The sequence below is a fragment of the Mixophyes fleayi genome, chromosome 9 (genome assembly GCF_038048845.1).
Source record: "Mixophyes fleayi isolate aMixFle1 chromosome 9, aMixFle1.hap1, whole genome shotgun sequence".
NCBI lineage: Eukaryota > Metazoa > Chordata > Amphibia > Anura > Limnodynastidae > Mixophyes > Mixophyes fleayi.
Genome location: NC_134410.1, coordinates 133,035,521 through 133,057,310, shown reverse-complemented (window position 1 = coordinate 133,057,310; position 21,790 = coordinate 133,035,521). Strand labels below are relative to the sequence as shown.

The 21,790-nt window shown below is 47.3% G+C and overlaps 2 protein-coding genes across 3 annotated transcripts in view; one reads left to right on the top strand and one right to left on the bottom strand.

Annotated features, from left to right (window-relative positions):
* The window catches only part of LOC142101373 (protein FAM163B-like), a 134,134-nt gene that overhangs the window by 15,570 nt on the left and 96,774 nt on the right, over positions 1 to 21,790 (top strand). The gene's annotated exons all lie outside the window — the stretch shown is intronic.
* The window catches only part of DBH (dopamine beta-hydroxylase), a 32,337-nt gene that overhangs the window by 3,111 nt on the left and 7,436 nt on the right, over positions 1 to 21,790 (bottom strand). The window contains 9 exon segments of the mRNA XM_075185824.1: positions 5,352 to 5,437; positions 5,440 to 5,510; positions 6,557 to 6,684; positions 7,868 to 7,927; positions 9,973 to 10,011; positions 11,178 to 11,321; positions 14,878 to 15,044; positions 18,739 to 18,841; positions 19,247 to 19,423. Of these exon segments, the coding sequence (XP_075041925.1) occupies positions 5,352 to 5,437; positions 5,440 to 5,510; positions 6,557 to 6,684; positions 7,868 to 7,927; positions 9,973 to 10,011; positions 11,178 to 11,321; positions 14,878 to 15,044; positions 18,739 to 18,841; positions 19,247 to 19,423 (975 nt within the window).

Sequence of the window (21,790 nt, the reverse complement as noted above, 5' to 3'; positions counted from 1 at the left end):
TGCGTTGTGCCGTAGTGCGATGCGTTGTGCCGTCCTGTGATGCGTTGTGCCGTCCTGTGATGCGTTGTGCCGTAGTGCGATGCGTTGTGCCGTAGTGCGATGCGTTGTGCCGTCCTGTGATGCGTTGTGCCGTCGTGTGATGCGTTGTGCCGTCCTGTGATGCGTTGTGCCGTAGTGCGATGCGTTGTGCCGTCCTGTGATGTGTTGTGCCGTAGTGTGATGCGTTGTGCCGTCCTGTGATGTGTTGTGCCGTAGTGCGATGCGTTGTGCCGTAGTGTGATGCGTTGTGCCGTAGTGCGATGCGTTGTGCCGTCCTGTGATGCGTTGTGCCGTAGTGTGATGCGTTGTGCCGTCCTGTGATGCGTTGTGCCGTAGTGCGATGCGTTGTGCCGTCCTGTGATGTGTTGTGCCGTAGTGTGATGCGTTGTGCCGTCCTGTGATGCGTTGTGCCGTAGTGCGATGCGTTGTGCCGTCCTGTGATGCGTTGTGCCGTAGTGTGATGCGTTGTGCCGTCCTGTGATGTGTTGTGCCGTAGTGCGATGCGTTGTGCCGTAGTGCGATGCGTTGTGCCGTAGTGCGATGCGTTGTGCCGTCCTGTGATGTGTTGTGCCGTAGTGTGATGCGTTGTGCCGTCCTGTGATGCGTTGTGCCGTCCTGTGATGTGTTGTGCCGTAGTGTGATGCGTTGTGCCGTCCTGTGATGTGTTGTGCCGTAGTGCGATGCGTTGTGCCGTAGTGTGATGCGTTGTGCCGTAGTGCGATGCGTTGTGCCGTCCTGTGATGTGTTGTGCCGTAGTGCGATGCGTTGTGCCGTAGTGTGATGCGTTGTGCCGTAGTGCGATGCGTTGTGCCACCCTGTGGCGGGGAGTTACGGCTGCAGCCACACCAGAGCCGTAACCTACAATTCTAGCGCCTGGGATGAGAAAGACAAATGCCGTCCCCCTAGCCCTCAATTTTAACCAAATGAACCTAAAATATTCCTAAATTGCGCCCCCATTCAGTGTTGCGCCCTGGGCGGTCACCCCTGTCGCACAGCCCTAGTTATGGCCCTGAGCCACACTGATAAGTCACCAACACAGTTTGACTTCAGTGTTCTGTGCTGGTCGTCACTGCGAGTTATTTGTCTATTTCTAGAAGACGAAGGCGGCAGCGTAGGTGAATATACAGCAGGGACGCAGGAGAGGGGAATGAGGAGAGTGAAGTCTTATGTGTCAATTGCTCCACTTAGATTGTAAGCTCATGTGGGCAGGGCCATCTTTAACATAGTCACCTATTCTCCTGGAATGGCCGAGACTGCTGATCTAAGGGAAGTCTCCCGAACAAGCAGTTCTCCCTCCCACTTAACTATTGCTGTGCATGGAGGAGGGGCTTAATGATGCCATTGTCATAATATCCCCACCCCATCAAGAATTGGGCATTGTAACGCAAGGGTAGGGGCCATAGTGACGCCAACTGACCTCCCCCCTCCGGCAGGAGAGGTTTCATATGTTGGACCTTCTGTGTCATGTAATACCTATCGCATGATCCCTTGTTGTACAACATGTGAAATATGAAGGTGATTTAAAAGAAGAATTAATAATAGTGGCGTTATGAATTCTCGTGCTCAGGAAATACTACTTCACAGTCAGGAGAGGCGGTGTGCACAGGGCAGGAGAGGCGGTGTGCACAGGGCAGGAGGGGCGGTGTGCACAGGGCAGGAGAGGCGGTGTGCACAGGGCAGGAGGGGCGGTGTGCACAGGGCAAGGGGGGCGGTGTGCACAGGGCAGGGGGGGCGGTGCGCACAGGGCAGGGGGGGCGGTGCGCACAGGGCAGGGGGGCCGGTGCGCACAGGGCAGGAGGGGCGGTGCGCACAGGGCAGGGGGGGGGGGGCGGTGCGCACAGGGCAGGGGGGGGGGCGGTGTGCACATGGCAGGAGACCATTAACGGAAAATAGATTTAGTCCTGAATCCACTTTCATAATGGGCTAGGCCGACATCTGTACTCGCTGGATTGCTTTTTAAGTGTCTTAAGAGGTGCTGCTCAACTGCAGGCAGAGGAGGTTAACTGCTAAGTGGGAGAATATATATATTATATATATAATATGTTAGTTTGGAGCCCTTAATGACAGTAGTTGGATGTAAATTAGAGGGTTATCATGGTACTTCATGTCTCTGGGATACAGATATATGTGTAGAAACTTCTCTGACCCATAGAACAGTGTTTCCCAAACCCAGTCCTCAGGTACCTCTAACAGTCCATGTTTTCCATATCTCCCCTTGGAGCACAGGTGTAGTCATTACTGAGTGATACAATGTAACAGATCCACAGGTGGTGTAATTATGTCACTGGTCACCTGGAGAACCTGCCCTGTGAGGGGCCTTGAGGACTGGGTTTGGGATACACTGCCATAGACCTTCTGCTTTCATGTTTTATTCTGCACCAGAATCGCAGCAACAACCATGTTATCTTCTACATATATCCCACATATTAGATCATATGTGCCGACTTTTATAACCTCCCCTCCGAGATCTCCGGTCAGGGGACAAGTGCAGGAGGGGGCGCGGTAACACCATGAAATGCCTAAATCCATGGCACTGCTTAATGGGGGCGGGGCTTGATTATGCAGATTGTGTCATTAAGCTCCATCTCCACAGGGAGGATCCTGCTCTTCTGGGAGAGTAGACCAGTATCTACTATATGTCCCTCTTCTGACCTTGTGTGAAGCCAGATTGGGGTAGGAGTGGCGGGGGTGTCAGTCTCCGTGACAGGAGTGTGGCTGGAGGCAGTGACATCACAGAAGAGCACAGGGATTGTTCATTTCAAATCCTATTATTATGCTGCCCCATGGTAGCGCGGCCCTGGTACCCACTGTGTGGTGTGTTGAGCTTTTTCAGGAACTTTACCACTTCTGAATACATTGGGGGGGGGGGGGGGCATTGTCTGCACCCTGTCATCTGAGATTAAGCAAAACAAACTGACTGAGCACTGTGCAGAGCTGGGGCCGGGAGGGCAGACTGCACCCCCCCCCCTTTCCCCACACACCCCCAGCGGTGGCCCAGACCTCCCCCATCTATTGTGGTGAAGTGATGCTGAGCCGAGGGTCTCGCTGCCTCTTCCAGGATACTCCGGGAGATGTACCTGCAGGACACGGCAGTCGGTGTATATAATACACCTGGCTACAGCGCTTGCTGTCTGCTCGAACAGAAGTTTAATTTCAAAAGTGGTCTGGAGTTTAAAGAATTATCAGTGTTTGGTGGCTGTTCAAATAAATGCCGGGAGTACGTACCTCGAATACACTTAACCCGTTTGTAAAAAGCATGGCAATAATTGTGTTGAAATTCCAGTTTAAGTCATGTTTATTTGGTGTGATGTTAGGTGACAGCATCAAATGTCTCTGGTCTTGTTTTGTTTTTAAATGATTTATTGTTCTTTCATTTGGTGAATCTGGACCATGTTCAGGCCTCCATTGTGCATGCGCAAGACGCCCAGATGGTCCTTACCCTGACTGGCTAAGCGGTAAGATCCTCATACCACTGCCGGACAGTATCGCCCAGCTGCCCCCACAAACCTTTAATGGTAAATTGGGTGATGTAAACTCTTCCATATTGTACAATATTGATAATTAAACCCCCTTAGTGTTTTGCAATAATTGCCACTCTAGAGTGCAGAGGATCCAGCTGGGTCTGTTGGAATGAGCAGCGCTTAGGACAACTATTGGTTATAAATCCGCACACTGGGAACAGCCAGCTCTGGGCTCCTGCAGAGCTGATTACACCACCGATACCTGACATATAATATCTACGTTTATTCGGGTCAGTCACCCAGTTAAATCCCAGCAGAGGACGGGATATGTTCCAGTGTCCTCGTTCTGCTCCTTGGAGCATGAAATCTGTCACCGGTTTCCCACAGAGAGCAGAGATGGGAGATCCCAGCTCAGGATTTCCACCCCCTCCGCAGCCAGCGAGAGCAGCCTGTTTATTTCTTGTCACTGGCCGCGTGGGTGAGAAGCACATTAACACTGTGTATCCGAAAGAGGTTACATGTTCCTTCCCCGTGGGAAAACATTTCACCCAGTGCGGAGTGAGAACAGAGCTGGAGAGCACAGTACAGGATCGAGCTATGCGCATATTAGGGAATGTATCGGTCCTGCGTCTCTAGAGCTTAATCCTTCAATATGTCATTTGTATTCTTCAGAAACTGCGTAGGCCGCAGGTGGCGAGCGATGAATTATCCTACCTTATAATGACACAGGGAAGGGGATATTTACCAGAGGTATCGGTCAAAGCTATATACAGGTGGAGCAGCCTGTGGTGCACTACTTAGATTGCTTGCCTTGGAAAATCAGAATTTTAGCTTTCCACTGATGACCAGTGTGCACTAAAGACTGCTCCATCTGTAGGGGCACCATTCTCTGCACAGAGAATATAATGACACCGAGGCTGTCACCAGTAAAAGGGACAGAGCAGAGAGTGGGATTGTTACCTCCTATTGCTTCTCTCTGCATTGGGTGGGTGGGGCTATGAGTGGTGTAGGGAGGAGGTCGGGGGTGGTTCAGCCTTTACAAGATAAAACAGATTCTAGTCCTAATAACTATACTCTTTACCAGGCCTGGAAAACCTGTGACTTTCTGGGTGTTGTGAAACTACAAGTCCCAGCATGCTCTGCCAGCTGATATCTGGCATGATATTCTGGGACTTGTAGTTTCACAACATACAGAGAGCCCCAGGTTGTCCAGGCCTGGTCTATACTACACTAATGTACGTTGGGAGCTGTCTCTGAGCTATAGGGGTGACTGATGGAACAGACTTGTTTATCATAGTAGATGTCAGCCCACGTTGCCCGGGAATTGTGTAGTTTATATAACCTATTATAACATTTCCAGGTATGGGATCTACTGTATAATCTGAGATGCTTTGGAATTTCTGGATAAATCACATTACGCGCCATTTAAAAACAGAGCGAATCAGTTAATACCATCAGGATCCCTGTTTTATGTAGATTAGGACAGGGTCCCTCCCTGAGTAATCATTACTATTCTCCTTTTACCCCCACCCCTCAGTGATGTCACTAGTGGTGTACGCAGAGGAAACTATTCACATTATTACACTACAGTAATATCAGTACTTCCTATTATATGGATAGGACCAGAGGTGGAACAAGAGAGCTGTGGGGCCCCGGTGCAGGGAAGGGAGGCTGGCAGCTCACTTGTTCCCCGAGGGCCCCATCATCTCCATGGGTCCCGGTGCAAGGACATATCCGCATCATATTGGCAGCCACCTAGAAACTTTCATATTGTAAACCCACCACCAGCAGCCGCCATCTGGGCCCCCAGTGATCCGCCCAGCGCTACAGCCAGACTTTGCGGATACTCACGGGGAAGCGGACGGCAGAGGACTTGTTGCAGTGCATGGAGATGGGGGAATATCTGTACAAGGAATCCAGGACCCGGCTGGTGAAGGATTCCAGGGGACTTCACTGAACTGCTCCGTGACGGCCGTCTGGGAACATGTACAGACCTCGTCCCCGCTGAACCTGCAGGAAGAACAGTGGTTATTGGGGACCTGTAGTGACGGTACAACGACGGGGGCCGTGATCTGTGTGTGAGGCCGACATACGGCATCTAGTGTATGGGGGGCCCTGCAAGGAGGCAGCATTATCACACCAGCACCTGCTGATTATATGTAATACACAATAACAGGACTAATATTGTATTATATAATGTCTTATTATATTATATTATATACATATTTTGAACTATTGGAGCCAGCTGGGGAATAGCAGCTCTTGTGCTCATGAGTAGAATACAGAGAAATGAGGTACGAGGTGCATGTCTGTCCACCGCGTACAAGAAATGAGGTACATACTGCGTGTTACTGAGCATTCCTAGGAAGATAAAGTGAAAATAAACAGATTTATAAATGAGATATTTTCCTTCACCATGAGCTGCCATTGATCTCCCATGTATGGTGAATGGTAATTCCAATAGAATAGTGCCCCCTATAGGGCAGATTCCACAGAAGATGGCAGAATATTTTACATTCACTACTCCATTGTACACAAGGCAATTCTGCAATGACCAATCTAAAATCAAATGTTTATTAAATTGCCAGAGTTCAAATGACTTTATATACCCAACATCCAAGTGATGGACGAATGTTTCTGTACTCTTTATAATGATCATGGGCTGGGGGGCACCTGATCTCCCCCCCCCCCCCCCCCCCCTGATCTCCCCCCCCCCCCCCCCCCCCCCTGATCTCCCGGGCCGGTCCCAGCCTTGGGATGGGCGACCTGCATTTTTTTCCCTTTAAAATGTTTCCTCATAGGCTGCTGAACCGGGTCTGGGCCCCTGCCAGCCCTCCCCTGATGCACGATTTGGGGGACATTTCAGGCTCTATAAATATTTTGCATTTTTCTTGTGCACATTGGGGAACATTTATAAAAACTGGTGCAAACAAAAATAGCAACATAGTAATATATAGCCACCAAATAGATACAGTTCTATACTGCACAAGAAGAATGACCCCCATTGGTTGCTATAGACACCCCCTGTTACACTCGTCCCTGCCGCTGTCACTCACCTGTTCACCAGGTTGAAGTACTTTCTCAGGTGTCCGGGGTCCACGTGGCTCTTGCAGAGTTCCAGGTCGGTGTGGGGGTAATAATGTACATAGTTCACGCACATCTCATCTGTAATACTGAATCCGCCCTGCGGACACCAACACAGGGATAATGAGGCTGGATGGTCCCTATGTTTATCACGTATGTTGTGTCTCAGCAGTTATAATATCACTAATTACATACAAAGTATTGTTTCCTCTTTTAATCTTCATTCATAGTGCAGAGAAGACTCCGCCCCATCCTAGAATCCCAGCAGGATGATAGGCCGGGCGAGGGTGGCACTGCCCCCCTGATAATGTGATCCCCTAAGGACCAGAGGGTGTAAAACTACTCAACCACTTCTCACAGCTCCACAATATCTTCTGGAACTTCTCTGTGTAACCCATTGGGGGCTGTCTAGGAAAATATTGTGATCATTTTTTTAAAAAAATAACTCTAAAATGATTCTGACAAAAAGTAAAACATTATTTTAGGATTCTCCCCATAATTACTGTGAGCCACTTATTGTATCTTTGTCACCCCAGGGCTACAACCTGGGAGGTCCGTGGCATGAACCCGCAATTCTGCTAATGGGGTGGGGTGGGGGGGGGGGGGGGTTAGCCCCATTAAAGGGGTTTCCGCTTTGGACAATCCTTTCAAACACTAACCTTTCCCCTAAGTATATCCAATAAGTGTGACCCCTTTCCATTACCCTTAAAGCTTGAAATCACTGAAATAAAATTACATTATTCATCATCTTCTACCCCTAGTGGGGCAGATTCCATCTAACATCACATTCAGATGAATGTCCTGATCAATTAACTCTAAAGATACCATTTCTTGTAAGAGCGGCTCCAATCCATTAATATGTGAGATGTTAGCGAATAAACCAGCTATTGCCTCTGAACTATCCTGCTGAATAGAGAGGAAGCGGAACTCTCAGCTGGGAGTACCGCTGTCTGCAAGATTCCCAGTGGGCGGGGCCTCACAACTGTCCTGATTTTGGTGAGACGAACCCTGTTAGCGGTCTTCAAAGGGGTGGAGTATATGTATGTATGTGTGTATATATATATGTATGTATGTGTGTATATGTGTGTGTGTATATATATATATATATATATATATATATATATATATATATATATATATATATATATTATAATATATATATATATATATAGTCAGTGAACCTCAGGGATGGAAGAACACAGAGAGAGCAGCAGGTAAATCACCCCCCCCATGTGATGAAGAACCCCCAAAGATCTTCAACGCTGGCACTATACAAGACTTACCACTGTTACCCCACTCCTGTCTTCTGTGTTGTAGGAGCAGCTTGTTATCAGCAGATCCCCCTGTGAGTAGAGAACACATTTAGTTTGCCAGGAGAAGCGTCGCCCACACATAGATCCCCTCTGGCAGAGAATGGGTTAACACTTCGATGCCAAATGCCCCCACTTTCCATGCTCTTTCCAGGGCTTTGAAGATGAGAACTAAACGTTTTCCACTTTCATACAATGTATTTGTCGCCCACCCCCTCCCCTCCCGCCTGCAATGGTTCCTAAATATCTCTGGCTCCATTCTGTGCTTCTCAGAAAAGCTTTTATATTATCAAGGCAGAGCTCTTTATTTTCCATCGTTACGTCAGGACACACGGTACAAAGCGTGTTATATGATGCCAGCTCTCTGCGTCCTTGGAGACCATGTTCACGTGTTATGAAGCATGAAGCTCGGCTGCTGGACCACCCTCCATGATTCCCGGTCAGACTTGCTGGGGGTACGAAGGGTTCAAGTCTGTATCTGGCTGAGTGTTAGGTGACGATCACAGCGACCTCCATCTCACCAAATGACGGCCAGTGGCGGAATCACCATTGGTGCAGAAGGTGCGGCGCTCGGGGCCCACGGAGATAATGGGGCCACTATATGGGGAACTAGAGAGCTGTGGGCCCCGGTTCCCTCCTCTCCACTGCGCTGCACCGGGGGCCACAGCTCTCTAGTTCTACCTCTGCTGGCTGCATATGTAATATTCCACCCTAAGCAACTGCCTAATGGTTGCCCACAACATTGGCTGCTGCCATTATACATTACTCAGGGCGCTGAGCCACAGACGTAACATATTTGCCATGCCATAAAATTGTTTATATTTTCCCGTTGTTCCAATTAAGTTAAAACCTAAAAGAAAGTTTTCTTCCATAATTGTATTATGCTTGTGAGCAATGTAACAGTGCCACCTTGTGGCTGCAACAGCATGAAATTACCCTGCTGGCAGAGTGCAGGCTTCACTAAGTTAAAAACAAGTCCTGTTAAACATATTGTTCACAATAATGTCCCTTTAAACTTTTCAGTAAAATGGGACAAAAGAAGGTGGGAAATAAAGAAGTGGTCGGACAACACAATAATGTATATACTGCTGTGCGTCAGTATATATTTACATGATACATCACTGTAGGGACAGCGCGGGGAGATGAAAAGCTCCCAGACCGGCTTTTGGGAGTCAGATTTCCTTGAGTAAAATTATTTTTGTATGCAGAATATGACGATAAATTATAGAAGAAAGTTTTATTGGCTATTACTATATATTGAATTTCCTCCACCTGAATTTAATATAATAATATGATATTGGTTATTCTGTTCTCTTCTCAAACTTTACAAAAGTTATTAGAAGACAAAGTTGGAACTTGTCAGAGAGATAGCGCCCCCTTCCTTCCATTACAGGAATAATCACTGGCCCCATACATTACACGGTCCCTCTAAGTGCCCCCTCCGTAATACTACTCCCTTCTCACCAGTCTGATGCTGGTCTAGTTTGGAGGGTAGGTGGGGTGTTTCACTGACAGAGCAGATAGAGAGTGACTGACAATTCTGAATACTTGTTTAGCAAAAATGAACTGTTTGCGTTAGTGAACTCATACACTGGGGTGGGGTTAGTGATGTCACAGTAGCTGAAATGACTGCAGTATCAGCTTTTTGACCTATATCAGATCCCATCAGGACACTGTCCTAAAGATGTGGGAAGAGCTTCAGCTGCCTGTAAGGGAGGGAGAGATAATACTTTATATTGGAGCTGCAGGGTTACACTGAACAGTGCATTTTACCTGTGTGGTTCATATAGGAAAATCTCAATTCGTGGTCATTTTAGCCCCACTAAATAAGAATAATGCAGAAGGAAATGTAACAGGTTGTTGCTGTGATTATGACCGTAGGTTCTGAATCCAACAGATATTATATTATATAGATTTTGTTTAATCCATTAGATAAAGTAGAACTATAGTTAGTAGTTCGTAGAAGGAAAGTGAATAATTAATTACATTTAGTCAAAATATCCACAACAAAATGGCCACTCTTATGCTCGCAGACAATTTTCAAGTATAAAACTTTTGTAAAACTGAATTTCACTTACTGGTAAAACGTGGACAGGTTTCTTCAACATCCTGATCTCCTGTGGGCAGGAACATAAAATACATCAGAGCTCATAGACCTACATATACCTCTGGGGAATGTCTGTCAGTAGAATAAGGGCTCCGCCCAGAACCCGAGGACAACCCTGATTTGTGGCTACAGTAACAGGGATGGCAGGAAGAGAGGAAGTAGGCGGGGCCTCAGCGTGCAATTCACGAGCAATTCACGACAACCAAGTGGGACAAATGCAACATCAAGCTCCACCTTCCTCAGTGGCGCAATTAACGTCATCACGCGCCGGTATTACTGAGTAGGGTGGGGAGTCAGGATCTGTGTCGCCCCATGACAGACATTCCAGGAGATTAGGTGGTTGTGGGGCAGAATTATCGAAGAGCCCTAGACCCCTTTTCCACCAGTGATTGAGATTTTTTTCCACTTCGCACAATAAAGTGGTTAGCGCTGGCAGCAAGTTTCTCCAGCTATCGCCTCTGCACAGGAAGCCTATTGGATAAGTATAGTGGAGGAACTCGCCGATGATAATCATACCTCCCAATGATCCCAACTTTGGATGGACATCCCGATTTCTGGACCGCAAAAGCAGTGGGGCTTAACAGGAAAGTGGCCGGAGTTTGACCATGTTTGGGTGTGGGGTTTTGTTTATCCCACTTTCAGGTTTGTAAAAGTTGGACGGTATGGGGGGTGACTTATTTTATACAGAGGACCTATGGTTTGGGCCAAAGGAGGTTACAAACCCCTCTACAATGGCACCCGTAGACCTTCCGATACATGACTGCAGAATAGGCATAACTGGGTTGCTGGTTCCTACTGAAGTGACGGGCTGTATTCTCATCAATATTGGGTCAGTACATAAAATGGCCGCCACCAGTGAGCGCCGGGGACATGTGAAGAGTCAGCCCCCCCCAACCATGCAGGTTCCTCACATCAGTGGTTACTATTCTGCTAATGACGCCTCCATTTGTGCCCAGGCGGAGGCCACGGGGGTGAAATCTAACAGAGAATGACCTCAAATTATGGGGGAGATTCGAATGCCGGCGCTGTCCACTCACATTGCTGTAGACCTCGCTATGGGGAGCAAGTAAGAATGAGCGAAGTCTCTCACGGACGTTCCGGATATTTGACTCTCCTCCTATGAGTATTTTCCCACGCTGGACGTTTGTTCTATAGTCCCGGATAATCAGTTCTCACCTGGAAGTGCGGACTGAAGTGTTTATCTTCATTCACTATCCCAATTTCTTTTCCATCCCGGACTATGGCTGTGGTCACCATCCGCCCAGATAAATGTGTGTGTAGCTGAGAGGCGAAGATGTGGATCCCATCCAGGGGTAGAGCCTGCAAACGTAGAGAACACCCATTACTGGGGGGTCTGTCAGCGGAAGGGCTGGGGGCATCATGTGCTCAGTAAGGGGCATTAACGGGCACCCGCCACAAACCATCAAAGTGCTGAAAACAAAGCGGTTGGTTGGGTCTCAATAAGATTGCTGATGTGGTAGGTGATCTAACGACCCTTCACCCCCCGATTCCTTGGTATTGATCTGCCAATACAGGCTGCCGATCAGACATAATGGTAAACTGAAGCCCTTGGCCCCACTTGCGGCTACGTTCTGGTATATTAATACTAAATGATGCATTTACAAAACAAATGGTTACAGAACTTTATTGGGAAGATGAATAAATATTTAATACCTGAATATTAATGAATAATTCTGATTGCAATGAACGTTTCTTTGTTATCTGTAAATTCTATAAATTTATTTGTTTCTGCGCACCGTCCGACATTTTTTTTTTATTTTTTTTTTAAATCCGTTTAGTAAGAAGCTGCAGGAGGACGTGTAACATTCAATACATTGAAATAATTTAAAGGTGGATTTTTTTTTTTGATTTTTTTTTTTTTACACAACTGTTGCACCCGATTAAACTATTCCTGAACTTGGGGAATAAACTAAAACCCATCTTTACAGCGCAGAGGATAACTGGATCTCCATTCCTTAGATCAGAGGCAACCTCCAGCATATCCAGTCTGGCTCCGGCTGGCAGAGCGCACTGGGACTTGTAGTACCACAACAGCTGGAGAGACACACGTTGCCTAATAACGGGTTAATTTGGGTTAAGCCAACTTGTGACGACTCAGCTTTCAAATCTTATGCATCAAACATGTTATTCTGCTTTAAGCACCTGACTGTAATTATGAGTTTAAACCAGAGGAAAAAAATCCCTGAAACGCATTTTCTCTGCACTCCTCCATAATTAATGCTTCCCTGCTTCATTTAAATGTCTCTTCCGCATGAGAGGACCAGGTGGGACATCCGAGACTTCCCAGAAAATGATTGTGGTGCTGAACAAAGACCAGGCTTAGAGGACCAGTGGACTGTTATTTGTTGTAGAACTACAGGTCCCAGCACACCCAGTCTGTCAGATGCAGACAACTAATAGCTGTTCAGCAGCTGTGCCCCCCTCCCCCCTTACTATTTAAACAATATATATTATTATTACCTAACTCTGGTGCTTTGTTTCTGCAGTTGTAAAATATTACTTCAGCCAACTGAGAGATGTATTGTTTGAGGCCATGAATGTGGAAGGACTTATTATTGTATTTTTAGCATCACAGCTGAAGGAAAGTGCAACCCCACAGGCTCCATCCTCCGCTAATCCAACACTCGGCCAGGAGGCTTGGTGCTGAGTAGATTGTGAGCTCGCTGGTCCCCAGGTGTCAGAATAGCAGGAAATTAGTGACAAGTCAGTGAAACTCCTGAATCCAGCAACGCCCCGTGCAGAAGACGGAGGCGAGAGAGTGCGGCCGGTGAATAATTCATGGTCATAATACAATGTTCTGCTGTAAAGTTTGGATGTTATGTGGCTCTCTGAGAATTCCCCTGCAATGGGGCAATAGTGGGGTTACAAGTCACAGTCTCGGCTCCATGCCAAGGTAACGGGGCACCAGAGGACAGACTGCTGGGCTGCAACTGACCCCTGGATTAGGGACAGAGGGGCATTAGAGCCAGGATGGACGTGGTCATTCACAGAATTGTTATCAGAGGGTGTACAAATATTTTAATGGCCTCAGTAATCTGGTGCCCGGAGCCAACGCTAGGGGATGGGCAGGGCAGGGGGGCATTTCCTCCCCTGGGCCGGTCCCATATTGGGCAACCTGGGGCTGGGTCACTGGGCTACCTGCAGTTTTTTTCCATTAAAAAGAACAAAACGTTTCCTCTACAGTTATACAAAGTAAGTTTCTGTATCACAGCCAATATTTCCATCTCTTTCTCTCTCACACATTGAGGCCAATGTGGGAAACTATCGTAGAGGACGATGAAGGTTCAGGACTCGACGATCCCGACTGCGAGACTGTTCTGTACCGTACACATCGTTTATTAATCTAGATTTAGGACACCATGAAAGACGTATTACTGCTGCTTGGACAGGGCGCAAACCAAACATTTAGCATCCACAGCTATAAATTCTATCACTTCCTCTTAAAGAGACATCACAGGGATCATGATGTAAGCAGCCTCCGGTCAGGCGCTCGCCATACTTTATGGGGTAATCAAGTAAATGCAGCCACTTCATATAACTGAAAAATGCCATAATAAAAGTGTGAATTCAGTGGACAAACGCTCTAATCTAGTAAATAGTAAAATTGTATTTCCTAAATGAAGTGATTTGCTGGGATTTTGAGCCATTTGGTTACAAACCTTGTAGAATTTCCCATTCATTTCATTGGGGTTTCCAATGTGGGCGCTACATGCACACAGCGTATTGAGATGCATAGGAGAGGAGATCTGGTAAATAAATCATCCCTCCTATCATTGGGGCACTTCTCTGCCCCCTGGGACAGTGGGTGCCAGGCAAAAGTTATCAGTACAGATTAGATTACTAGTGTGGAACTACAAGTCCCATAAAGCCCAGGAAGCCATTTACTGCTTCAGCACATTGTGGAACTACAAACTCCAACATGTCTTGGCAGTCAGAGTCCCATTGGAACATGTAATTCCACAATAGACTAATAGTAAACACAAACTCTGTGTTGAAAAGGGAATAATAATAATCACTATTCCAAATACCATATTTCCCTCTTTATTACGGCCCTAAATCCACAGGGAAATAAGACAAACGGATACAACAGGAATGAATGAGTGGTCAATAAGCACTCAACCATTCAGAGCAGACTGTGGTTGGCTATAAGGTGGAAGATTGGCTACCCCTCCAGGTCAATTGAGTTTTCTGGGCCCATTGAAATGCATGAGCCATTGAAATGGGAAATTTCACTCATCCAGCTGGTTTTCGAGTGTGTGAAACCAGTGTCATTATTTTTGGAGATTTCAGTTGGGGTTTACTAAATTGCCCATCACTAGATGGGCTCTTCTAGACTTAATAATGCAGAAATTGATGACTCTGGCGATTTACCTTGATTAGATGAAATACATATTACCACATAAATCTCTCAAAATGTCACAATTTCTTAAAATTGACTTCTACTAGATTCCCTAAAGTGTGATTACACCAAGACACGCCACACTCTCTACTGTAAGAGCATGAAATGCTGTCCTGCAAGAGACTGGTGGACGGCGGTCATCTCGGTACAGACAATCTGTTATCTTTGTAACTCTGTAAAGCATTGTCCCAGTCTGCCGGCTGGTGCCTAAGGCTGTATCCGTATCTACAGTGGAAGCAGTAAGCCGGGTACCTGATCTGACTGCACCCTCCACAGGATCCCATCCAGGTAACGCAGGGTACGTAGCACCAATTACCAAATAAACCTTTAAAACAAGTTTTCCTGATTTTGTTCTGTAGCTGAAAACGGTGACTGGAGCCACAACCAGACCTCCTTGGTGCCGATTTATCAGAATACTGATTCCCAGTCCCACAAAGAAGGATTATTTGTACTTACGGTCTGGGTGCATTTATCTGTACAGTAGCCGGTGAGGAGAAACTCTTTCTGGCGTGGTGGGATAGCCATCACCGGGGTGTAGACCAGGCCGAGCTCCATGATTCCAGCATCGAACCTGCGCAAGGACGGAGTATAATGCAGGCGAATCCCAGATGCGTCTCTCAGACCTGTCAAAAGAACCAGGGAAAAGACAAATCAGTATTTGTGGGCAGCACCAGACAGGACAGAGACAGAAGCTGGCACCATACGAGCACCCTTGTTACTCCGGAGAAGGGTATAAATTAAGGACCAGGTAGATTTGAAAAACTCCTTAGTTTCGTAAAGTTGAATTTTCATGCGACCGATATCCAGAGATTTGGGGCCTGGTTCATTTTGGGATGAAATAACTCTACACGGGCTCAGGAACAGACCTTACGTCAGTGGGAGCAATTCATGTCCAACACAAGTGACCACTGCCTGCGACGTGAGAGTGGGAACCGGGGTATTAAGGGGCAGATGAACGTAGCCCGGGTACAATAAGGGGGCGACAATGCGGATGTGGCCAGTCCTGTCTCTGTATAAGTAGTTTCAGCCGTATCACATGCACCACCTCCAGAGCCGATGTCAGCTCCAACTGATATTGATGACACGGCAGAGTCATGTGGTGCCACTAAATAGCACAGAACACGGGTATATAAAGAAGATGGACTATAAAAATGCATTATATGTACAGTACACATTGAAAGCATCTTAATTTATGTATATAATGTAAAAATATAAGTATAAAATACAATCACGTTTTATATTAATGATTATACTATAAGCTGTTTATTAATTTTACAATATAAACATTTTTCCCCATGCCCTCTGATGGGACCTTCTATTACACATCTGTGCATCTATATACAGTGAGTAAGGGTTAGGCAGAGCGTCCTTTTATAACTTTAAAACGCAGGTTGTGTTCTTACTTGAATCAGACTCATAGTGTAACCTGCCCTGTGTCTCCGCAGATGGCATGGTATGAAGTGGGCATATCCTGCCCTGTGTCTCCGCAGATGGCATGGTATGAAGTGGTCATATCCTGCCCAGTGTCTCCGCAGATGGCATGGTATGAAGTGGGCATATCCTGCCCTGTGTCTCTGCAGATGGCATGGTATGAAGTGGGCATATCCTGTCCTGTGTCTCTGCAGATGGCATGGTATGAAGTGGGCATATCCTGCCCTGTGTCTCCGCAGATGGCATGGTATGAAGTGGGCATATCCTGCCCTGTGACACCACCCAAGAGCTCTGAGCCCCTCCCCCCCATTGCACCCACTAGTTAGGTCTAATTTCCAATAACCTGATAATGAGCTTTTACATATCAATGTGACCTAATTATAGGAATGTGGGGGGTACATTAACCCCGCAGCAGCTGGGCCCGGATATGAAGGAGTTAACGTGAAGCACAGAACTGTCAGTTTATGATCGGCGATGCTGTGGGGCGCAGAACAGGCTGTGGGTTGCTAGGTATCCCTGGCTTCTATTTATAAGCACATTATATCACTGCGCTCTAGCCTCTTATTCAAAGACATCTCTGTGGGTATTTTAGAAAATATATATTTATTTATTAAAAAGCTGATTTTTCTCTTTTGTCAACAACAAAAAAATCAGTTTTGGCACTCAGACAGTTTGTTATAATTGCTGCAACCTGACAGGCAGGGACAAGGTGAAATGCTCTGCAGTTATATATATACAATATGAGGTACGTAGGAGGTGAAATGCTCTGCAGTTATATATACACAATAAGATTAAATGTTCTAGAATATTGACATACAGGGGAAGGCGATATATAAAAGCTCTGCAGTGAGATGCTCTACTGGGTATGAGTGACTCATGGGATATCATATCAGGCCAGGCCAACCTGTGGCTCTCCAAGTGCCTGTAGATGGCAAGCTTATAGCTGGCAGAGCATGCTGGGACTTGTAGTTTCACATCACCTGAAGAGCCACAGGTTGCACAGGTCTGTCATACAGGATCAAAGGCTGATTGCCAAATCCAGGGGGCACTTCTCCTTACTTATCCTCCTTGACCTCTCCGCGGCCTTTGACACCGTGGACCACCCCCTCCTTCTGCAAAGTCTTCTCTCTCTCTGCCTCTCTGGTTCCGTCCACGCCTGGTTCTGCTCTTACCTCGCCAACCGCACCTTCTCTGTCTCCACCTCTGGCTCTTCCTCTGCCCCATCCCCCCTCCAAGTAGGAGTCCCCCAGAGCTCTGTTCTCGGCCCCCTTCTCTTCTCGCTCTACACTTCCTCCCTTGGTGCGCTCATCTCCTCCTTTGGTCTTCAGTATCACCTTTATGCTGACGACATTCAACTCTACATCTCTTCTCCTGACCTCTCTTCCACCCTCCTCTCTCGCGTATCTGACTGCCTCTCTGCCATCTCCTCCTGTATGTCCTCACACTTTCTCAAAATTAACATCTCTAAGACTGAACTCATTGTCTTTCCTCCCTCCAGACTCCCCTCCCACCACAACCTCTCTATCGTTGTTAATAACACTACCATCTCCTCTGTCACCCAACTCCGTTGCCTAGGTGTCACCCTTGACTCCTCTCTCTCTTTTACCCCCCACATTCAATCCCTTGCTCAAGCCTGTCGCTTCCAACTGCGCAACATTGCCCGCATCCGACCCTTCCTCTCACAAGACGCCACCAAAACTATCATCCACGCACTCATCATCTGCCGCCTTGGCTACTGCAACCTTCTCCTCACTGGACTCCCCCTCTGCCATCTTGCCCCTCTTCGATCTGTACTTAATGCGGCTGCTAGACTCATCTATCTCTCACGCCGCTCCTCTGCCTCCCCTCTCTACCATGCCTTACACTGGCTCCCTTTTCCCTACAGAATCCTCTTTAAACTCCTTACTACCACTTACAAAGCTCTCTCCCAGTCTACTGCCCCCTACATCTCTAACCTCCTCACCATCCACACTCCTGCCCGCTCCCTGCACTCGGCAAACGACCGTCGCCTCTCCTCCACTCTAATTACCTCTTCCCACTCCAGAATCCAAGACTTCTCCTGAGCTGCCCCCCTGCACTAGAATGACCTCCCTCGCTCCATCCGTCTCGCACCCAATCTATGCTCTTTCAAACGGGCACTCAAAACTCACCTGTTCCTGAAAGCCTTCCAACCATCCACTTAACCGGTCATCTACTGTGTTGTTCTCCCTCCTCTCCCCTGTCCCTTTTTCTTCCTCGTATCACTGCCTCCCTTTCGTGCCTGTTTGTCCACCTTCCCTTAGGATGTAAGCTCGCATGAGCAGGGCCCCTCTCCCCTCCTGTCTCCATACCGACTCTTCTGCTCCGTATTTACTCCATATGTCTGCCCGGAGTTTCTGAAGCATTGGTACTTTGTGTTTATTGTTCTGTAATGTTTCACCCTGTATGGTCTACTGTTTGTACTATGTAAGGCGCTGCGGAAACCTTGTGGCGCCCAACAAATAAATGATAATAATAATTCTGCTGTCATTTGAGTAACTGACACTGGTGTCTGTTCTGTCATAAATCAACCAATCTACACTGTGCAAGGCTGCATATCTGTCACTCACACTCTGCCTGCTCAGTTAAAGAAAAGCCTTCAATTTTATCATTCAGCTCAGTAATACACAGTCTATGATATACACTAATGGTTTTTTATTTTCTGGTATGACATGGATAAGGTTGGACAAGTTTAAATTAATGAAGTTATCATGGAATGGAATCTGAAGAGACTTTTTTGGCAATTTTCAACATGTACATTGCACTGTCACACACACACACACACTATTAGACACACACACATACACGGACACACACTATGAGACATACACACACTTGATTTAGAAAAAAATAAAATAAAAGAGTCACCTTTTAGCTCCAGGGGGTTGTGATAATGAACCTCTAGCCGAAGGAACCTGGAGGACCTGGGGCCACCGAAGGGCAGACCAACATCTCTGGGGTAGTAAAATGCCTGGAATATTCAGGACAGGGGATTATTATCGTCTTGCAGGAGAGGTGAGAGATTAGATGCCACAAAGAGAGAGGCCACATAGAGGGAGGCCACGTAGACGGAGGCCACAAACACAAGAGGTTTATGGATCACTAGATCCACAAGCATGGCCCCCCCCCCCCCACCATAATAAAAATCAGCCCCAGCCTTGTCAGCACAGGGCTGGTGCTTCTGTAAGGGGGATGGGGGACCCTAACACACACACACACACATGGGCTCCTCCCCTCTCCCTGGGGTAATTCACCAGCTGTCTCTTCATCCACAGAGGCTATCTGAGGCTAATGCCCTGTTTGCCCCACCATAAAGCTGGCCTGGCATCCTGGGTGATAACAGCTATAGAGCCCACCGCTGCCAGCATGTACTGACCTTCGCCCCCATAGCCCAGGCCGCTAGCACGTGTCTACAGCGGTTGATGGAATCTGGCTTCATCTTGGAGTCGCACGGACCGCTGTAATGAGGGATGACGTCATACTCATCGGAACACTGAAAGACCTCAATATGGTGAACAATCGCTTCGTGTCCTGTGGTGATCACCGGCTCATACTGCGCAGAGAGAGAAGAGGGCGTTACATGGACTATACCTGGAATATACTAACACGGGGAGTCCCTATCAGGATAATTAGTCCTAAAATGCAAATATCCTTTTATAAAAATAATATAACACCACAAATCTATATTTCAGTGTATCTGACGGCCATTTTGTGGGCTGAACCAATGAGCATGCAGCCTATCAGTTCTCTTGGAGCCAGTGACATCACTGAGGCGACATGAGGTGCACAGTGGAAGCCGCAATTTTGTGAGCTGAACCATTACTTCTAGGAACCAGTTGGATCACTTAAGGTGTCTGTACCTTCAGATGTGGTCATACATGTACATGTGTGCGAGTCTGAATGATCTGTCCATTTGGCACTCGGGCTGACGGCCGGAGTAGAGGATGCTCATGGTTAGCGATCACAGACACCGTCATCCTCAGGCACTTTGTAACACGTGCAGTGGAAGCAGCCACTGTTGTTGGCTGAAGCAATATCGGGGTACGGGGTACAGCCGACGTCTTGCCTCACTGATGTCACACTAGTGGACATCGACAAAATGGCTGCATCGTGTGTAGGTGACAGAGCAATAATGTTACAAGTACTCCAAAAACATACTGGTAGGTTAATTGGCTGCTAACAAAATTGACCCTAGTCTGTGTCTGTGTGTGTGTGTTAGGGAATTTAGACTGTAAGCTCCAATGGGGCAGGGACTGATGTGAGTGAGTTCTCTGTACAGCGCTGCAGAATTAGTGGCGCTATATAAATAAATGATGATGTATGTTTATATAGATCATACTATACACTAGTCCCCAGAAACACAAGAAATTGGGGTCATTACTTGCAGGAAGTGTCTATCTTTGGCTATTTCAGATGGTGGCAGTTAAACCATCTGATAAAGGATGGGGGGATCCTGGATTCTGACATCAGACAGGGAGAGACCCTGAGCCTCAAACTGCCTGAGGCGCTGCCTAATCATTAGACCTTTTCGTCCTTCCTGCAGGCATCTCTGCTGGTGCGGCAAGCACATCTGACAGGAGTCCCACGTCTGCCATTTTCCATTCTGTGTATAATTATCCGGGTAATTAGAATTCGGTGACAACTGGGAGCGAGCTGGCTGTGTCCCCAGCATCTGTCATTTTATTCCTCTGGCAAAGCTGAGGTTTAAATAACACTTGGAGGGACGGTCTTATTGTGGATCAGCAAGCTGCAAAGATTACACCCAGGGACAAAAACTAATTGTCTATTCCAAGATGGTGAAAATGTAACCTCTAGCTTGGAAGGCCGGAGGCGCCACATTATAACAGCTCTTTAGGTGGATACTTGTAATTAATATTTCTGATTCGATCTATATTCATTGTAAAAAAAAAATGTAACAAGCTGGAAATTCAGATTTCTTGCAGAGCACAAACAATGTTACAGGAAACTGCTCAGACCAGGAATGATACATTGTATAACACGCACCACAGGCAGCCAATATAAGTGCAAATACTGCGCACACGTACTGGGCGGCGCTATTTTTATACTGCATTTTAGAGTTGGGCTAAGCTATAGCATACTTACCAACTTTCTGTTGGTGAAATCCGGGAGCCTGCAGAGGAGGTGGGCGTAACAGGGGGGCGGGGTCCCAAGTGGCGTCATTTTGGACCTGCCCCCATGACGTGATGACGCAAAATGCGTCATTTGACAGCGGGGGGCGGGGCCAAACGCCGCGATTCACCGGGAATCGCGGCGTTTGGGACTTAATTCTGCCCACTTCACTAGGAAGTGGGCAGAATTATCCAGATGCGGGGGATTGCCACACTCGCCCGGGAGCCCGGGAGACTCTCGCAAAATGCGGGAGTCTCCCGGATATTTCGGGAGAGTTGGCAAGTCTGAGCTATAGTGTCCCTGTCACCTACAGTAAAAGGCAGCCATATTGTAGGCTGAACCAATAAAGAGAGGTCTGAGAGACCAGTGACACTTTGTGCTTCAGTGATGTCAGTGGCTCCTAGTGACTGGATAAGCTGCACTCTCAGTGATGTCACTGGCTCCTAGTGACTGGATAGGCTGCACTCCCAGTGATGTCAGTGGTTCCTAGTGAATGGATAGGCTGCACTCTCAGTGATGTCACTGGTTCCTAGTGACTGGATAAGCTGCACTCTCAGTGATGTCACTGGTTCCTAGTGACTGGATAGGCTGCACTCTCAGTGATGTCACTGGCTCCTAGTGACTGGATAGGCTGCACTCTCAGTGATGTCACTGGTTCCTAGTGAATGGATAGGCTGCACTCTCAGTGATGTCACTGGTTCCTAGTGACTGGATAGGCTGCACTCTCAGTGATGTCACTGGTTCCTAGTGACTGGATTGGCTGCACTCTCAGTGATGTCACTGGCTCCTA